General features: G+C 71.9%; 1 protein-coding gene across 1 annotated transcript; it reads left to right on the top strand.

Annotated features, from left to right (window-relative positions):
* Positions 1-322: 322 nt before the first annotated feature.
* Positions 323-3,453, top strand: CCKBR (cholecystokinin B receptor). The gene is made up of 5 exons (XM_065834562.2): positions 323-547; positions 1,553-1,804; positions 1,876-2,140; positions 2,238-2,365; positions 2,887-3,453. Exons 1-5 carry the CDS (start codon positions 391-393, stop codon positions 3,393-3,395), a joined length of 1,311 nt encoding a protein of 436 aa, XP_065690634.1. The 5' UTR covers positions 323-390; the 3' UTR covers positions 3,396-3,453.
* The last annotated feature ends 2,547 nt before the right edge of the window (positions 3,454-6,000 follow it).

Here is a 6,000-nt window from a genome sequence, read left to right as displayed (position 1 = left end):
GCGCTCCAGAGGGCGGCCGTGCGAGCGGTCCCGGCGACCACCGTGCGAGCCCCCCGAGCCCCCCGACCCGGCTGCCGCCGCGTCCCAGGGCGCCCCCGCTCCCGCTGTCCCACGTCCCCTGCCCAACCCCGCCCCGCACCTCCCGCTCCCGCCGCGTCCCCCCGCCAACTCCCCGGCGTCCCCGCGCTCCCTGGGGCCGCCGCCGCCCCCGGGCTCCCCCCGCTCCCGCTGCCGCCCCCCGCCCCCGGCCCGCCCCGCACCCCGCCCCGGCCCGCGCCGGGCGCCGCCCCCGCTCACTCTCCCGGCGGCTCCGGAGCGGAGCGGAGCGGAGAGCAGCGGAGCGTCCTCCCGGTGCCGGCGCGATGGGCGCGGGGCGGCTCTGAGGGCGCCATGGACCCGCGGCGCCTCAACGAGTCGCTGCAGGAGCTGCTCTGCCGGCCGGGGAACGGCTCCGGCTCCGCCACCGGCACCGGGAACGGCTCCGCCGGGAACGGCTCTGCCTGCGACCTCCTCCGCAGGGGCCTCCGCGGGCCCCCGGCCCCCAAAGGTGAGACCGACACGGGACGGCAGGGAACCCCCATCCCGCCCTGCGCCTCCGTGCCCCCGCCCGCCCACCCCGGTGGGTCCCGCCGTACATCCCGGTGCTTCCCAGTGCATCCCGGTGCCTACCGGTGCACGCCGCTGTCCCTCCCGGTGCATCTGCCTGTCCGGTGCACCGGGGTGCCCGTCGTCCCCTGCCCGGTCCATCCCGGCGCGCCCCCCACCGTGCGCCCCATCGCCCCGGTTCATCCCGCTCTGCACCCCGGTGCTCCCTGTCTGCAGCCCCGGTGCAGCCCCCGGCAGCCACCGCACCGCACCGGGCCCGCCCCGCCAGCCGCTCCCCCAGCGCCGGTCCCGGTCCCGGTCAGGATGCGCCCCCGGCTGGGGGCTCGGCGGGACGGGCGCTGCCCGGCGCTCCCGGTGCGGGCTCCCGGGGCGGCTCGGCGGGGCTGCCCGGGCTCCGAGCGACGCTCAGCCGGGGGCAGCGGGAAGATGAAGGGGACCGGGGCAGGGGCCCCACGGGGTGCACCCACCGCCCTGCACCCCCAGCAGGACCCCAACCCGCCCCCCCGCGCCGGCCGGGACTCTGAGGGCGGCGGCACCGGCTGCCGTTCGGCTCCCGGGGATGAGCAGCCCCGGTCACGTCCCCCCAGCCGGGGAGCGGGGGTTCAGTGCGGGACCTCGCTGCGCTGGCAGAGGCCCAAGGTGGCCACGGGCAGACCCGTCCCGCGTGGCGCTGGGGACGGGCAGGACACGGGCGGCACCGCGGCTGCCACCGCCGGCTCGGGGTGTCCCGGCGCTGGAGCCCGGCCCGAGCTGCGGCGCCTGCGGAGCCAGCGCAGGGCACACGGGGCACCCCCGCCCCACAACCGCTGCGGCCACGGCCGCCCGGCTACCGGCTCCTCACCGAGCCCACCGGAGCGCAGGGGCCGGCACCGCGCTCGCCCGCGCCGCCCGCCGTGCCGGGTGCCACCGGGGCACCGCACGGCAGCCACGGCCCTGCCGCCCGCAGACCTGGACCTGACGGTGCGCGTCCTGCTGTACACGCTGATCTTCGTGCTGAGCGTCTGCGGGAACGCGCTGGTGGTGGCCGTGCTGCTCCTGAACCGCCGCCTGCGCACCGTCACCAACTCCTTCCTGCTGTCCCTGGCCGTCAGCGACCTGATGCTGGCCCTGTGCTGCATGCCCTTCACGCTCGTCCCCAACCTCATGGGCACCTTCGTCTTCGGAGAGGCCATCTGCAAGCTCATGGCCTACCTCATGGGTACGAGGGGCGGCGGGCGCCGGGGCGGGCTGTGCGGCGGTGCCGCGGGCGCTGACCCCCGCTGCCCGCAGGCGTCTCCGTCTCGGTGTCCACGTTCAGCCTGGTGGCCATCGCCATCGAGCGGTACAGTGCCATCTGCAACCCGCTGCAGTCCCGCGTCTGGCAGACGCGCTCGCACGCCTGTCGGGTCATCGCCGGCACCTGGCTCTTCTCGGCGCTGCTCATGCTGCCCTACGCCGTGTACAGCACCACGCGCGCCGTGCCCGCCCGCGGCGCCCGCCCGCCCGTCAGCCAGTGCACCCACGACTGGCCCAGCGAGCACGTCCGGCAGGCCTGGTGAGCCCCGGCACGCGGGGACACGGCGCGGCCACCGGCCCCGCGCTGCGGCCGGGCTGGCGAGCGGCTGGCGAGCGACGGGCGCCTCGTTCTCCAGGTACGTCCTGCTGCTCCTCGTCCTCTTCTTCATCCCGGGCGTGGTGATGATCGTGGCTTACGGGCTCATCTCCCGCGAGCTCTACCGAGGGATCCGCTTCGAGCTGGACATCAAGGGGGACGCTGCAGGTGAGGGGACGGCGCAGGTGAGGGGCCGGGCTGGCACGGGGTGGGGGGGCAGCGCTTTGCTCTGAGCCCCACACGGGCAGAGCCGTCCCAGGGCAGGGAGGGAGCTGAGCCCCCATTCCCGGCCCCCACGGTGGGGGGTCCTGGGGACACGTCCTGACCCAACACCCCACTGCGTCCTGCTGTAGGACGCGCTCGTGGCCTCGGAGAGATGATGTGGGTCCCCATGGTGATTGCAGCCGTGACCACGGCCTCAGGGTGCTGTGGGTCCCCATGGCAACACAGCCGTGACCATGCTGTGGGTCCCCATGGTGACACAGCCATGACCATAGCTTCAGGGTGCTGTGGGTCCCCATGGTGACACCACCGTGACCATGCTGTGGGTCCCCGTGGTGACACCACCATGACAACCACAGCCTCAGGGTACTGTGGGTCCCCATGGTGCCACAGCCGTGACCATGACCTCAGTGTGCTGTGGGTCCCCATGGTGCCACAGCCGTGACCGTGTCCCCTCTGCCCCACAGCGCAGCGCAGCAGGGACCCGGCGCCCGCGTGTGACGAGGGGGACGGGTGCTACCTGCAGCTGTCGCGGCCGGGCGGCGCGCTGGAGCTGCGGGCGCTGGGCGCGGCGGGCGCTCAGCAGGACCGCGCGCGCATCAACAGCTCGGAGGCGAAGCTGGTGGCCAAGCGGCGCGTGATCCGCATGCTGGTGGTCATCGTGGCCATGTTCTTCCTGTGCTGGCTGCCCATCTTCACCGCCAACACGTGGCGCGCGTTCGCCCCGCGCGCGGCGCAGCGGGCGCTCTCGGGGACGCCCATCTCCTTCATCCACCTCCTGTCCTACACGTCCGCCTGCGCCAACCCGCTCATCTACTGCTTCATGAACCGCCGCTTCCGCAAGGCCTTCCTGGCCACCTGCGCCGGCTGCCGCCGCGCCTGCCCGCGCCGCGCGCCCGACGACGAGGGGGCCGCCGCCACCGCCTCGCTCTCCAAGTTCAGCTACACCACCGTCAGCAGCCTCGGGCCCCCCTGAGCCCGGCACGGCCCTGCGCGCCTGCGGCCCCGAGCACCCCCTGCCCTGGTACTGCGGTGTCCCCTGCCCTGGTACCTCCGAGCACCCCCTGCCCTGGTACTGCTGGTGCCCCCCTGCCCTGGCACCACCATGTCCCCCTGCCCTGGTACCATCTATGTCCCCCTTGTCCTGGCACCCCCATGTCCCCCTGCCCTGGTACTGCCAGTGTCCCCCTGCCCTGGTACCCCTGAGCACCCCCTGCCCTGGCAGCCCCATGCCCCCCTGCCCTGGCACTGCGGTGTCCCCCTGCCCTGGTACTGTGGTGTTCCCTGCCCTGGCAGCCCCGTGTCCCCCTGCCCTGGCAGCCCTGTGTCCCCCTTGTCCTGGGACCCACGTGCCCCCCTGCCCTGGTACCACCTGTGTTCCCCTGCCCTGGTACTGCCAGTGTCCCCCCTGCCCTGGTATTGCCAGTGTCCCCCTTGTCCTTGGACCCCCATGTCCCCCTGCTCTGGTACTGCTGGTGTCCCCTGCCCTGACACCCCCGTGTCCCCCTGCCCTGGTACCACCTGGGCCCCCTTGTCCTGGCACCCCCGTGTCCCCTGCCCCAGTCCCTGTGCCCCCCCTTCCCTGGCACAGCTCCGTGCACCCCCAGGCTCCAGGACCCCCGTGCCCCGGGACATCCCCATGCGGGACCCCGCAGCCCCAGTGCCCCCAGCCCCACACAGGGTCCCGCGGGGGCGGGGCCGCGGGCAGGGGCTCCCCAGCGACCCCTGGGGGCCTGGGGGTAGCGCTGCCCCCAGCCCAGGGTCTCCCGCCGCGCGCCCGGGCTCCGGCCAAAATAAACTCGCCCTGCGCCCCCCTGCGCCGCTGCGTCCAGCGCTGCCCGCCCGCGTGGACACGCGCACACGGCCGCACACGCGGGTGACACCCACGCGTGGACACGCGCACACGGCTGCACACGCGGGTGACACCGGCGCGTGGACACGCACACGCGGCCGCACACACGGGTGACACCCGCGCGTGGACACGCGCACACGGCCGCACACGCCCGCACACGCGGGTGACACCCACGCGTGGACACACGCACACGGCCGCACACGCGGGTGACACCCACGCGTGGACACGCGCACACGGCCGCACCCGTGGGTGACACCCACACGTGGACACGCGCACACGGCTGCACACGCGGGTGACACCGGCGCGTGGACACGCACACGCGGCCGCACACGTGGGTGACACCCGCGCGTGGACACACGCACACAGCCGCACACGTGGGTGACACCCACGCGTGGACACGCGCACACAGCCGCACACGTGGGTGACACCCGCGCGTGGACACGCGCACACGGCTGCACATGCGGGTGACACCGGCGTGTGGACACGCACACGCGGCCGCACACGTGGGTGACACCCACGCGTGGACACGCACACGCGGGTGACACCCACGCGTGGACACGCACACACGGCCGCACACACGGGTGACACCCACGCGTGGACACGCACACACGGCCGCACCCGTGGGTGACACCCACACGTGGACACGCACACACGGCTGCACACACGGGTGACACCCACACGTGGACACGCACACACAGCAGCACCCACTGTGCTTGTGCACACACAGCTGGGCAGGTGTGCGCAGCCAGCACAGGCACACATGGGACAAACGGAGATACAGCCACACTGCACACACGGACACGTGAGCACACACACGTGAGCACACACACACACACCTGTGCGCACACACACACCTCTGCACACAGCTGTAAACACACGGACACCTGCACACATGAACCTGCACAGACACACGTGAACACACACAGACACACGTGAACATGCACAGACACACGTGAACACGCACAGACACACGAACACACACTCAGACACGTGAACACACACTCAGACACATGTGCACACACAGACACACGTGCACGCACAGGCACACATGAACACACACACATGTGAACACACACACAGACACACGTGAACACACACAGACACACGTGAATCCACACACAGACATACATGAGCACACACTCAGACACACGTGAGCACACAGACACATGTGAACACGCACACACACACGTAAACACACGCACACGTGAACACACGCACACGTGAACACACGCACAGACACACGTGAACACGCACAGACACACGTGAACACGCACAGCCACACGTGCACACACTCACTCTGCACACACTCACACCGCAGGTCCCGCACAGACACTCCCGGCACCCCCGGCAGCTGCACACGGGCAGAGCGCGTGGGGACAGAACAGGGCAGCGACCAACACAGGGCAGGACCCAAGGGACACGGTGCCCACGGCCCCGGGGACTCCACGTCCCACAGCACCAGAGACTCCACGTCCCACGGCCCCAGAAACTCCACGTCCCACGGCCCCAGAGACTCCATGTCCCACAGCACCAGATCACACGGGGTCACGGAGCAGATCACACAGGGTCACGGAGCAGATCACACAGGGTCACGGAGCAGATCACTACAGACAGTCATCCCTGGGGACAGACGTCCCTGCACAGCCCTGCAGACAGGGGCTCAGCCCCAGGCGCTCAGTCCGGTTCTGTGGGGGGCAGCCTCACAGTGACAGCTCCGCATGGAGCAGCG

Source organism: Patagioenas fasciata, chromosome 1, assembly GCF_037038585.1.
Source record: "Patagioenas fasciata isolate bPatFas1 chromosome 1, bPatFas1.hap1, whole genome shotgun sequence".
NCBI classification, from domain to species: Eukaryota; Metazoa; Chordata; class Aves; order Columbiformes; family Columbidae; genus Patagioenas; species Patagioenas fasciata.
This window is presented reverse-complemented; position numbering and strand designations above follow the sequence as displayed.

Coding starts and splice junctions, on each gene's coding strand:
- CCKBR (XM_065834562.2), top strand. CDS start 391: ATGGACCCGCGGCGCCTCAACGAGTCGCTGCAGGAGCTGCTCTGCCGG. Junction 1,805..1,875: donor GCTCATGGCCTACCTCATGG/GTACGAGGGGCG, acceptor CGCTGCCCGCAG/GCGTCTCCGTCTCGGTGTCC. Junction 2,141..2,237: donor GAGCACGTCCGGCAGGCCTG/GTGAGCCCCGGC, acceptor CTCGTTCTCCAG/GTACGTCCTGCTGCTCCTCG.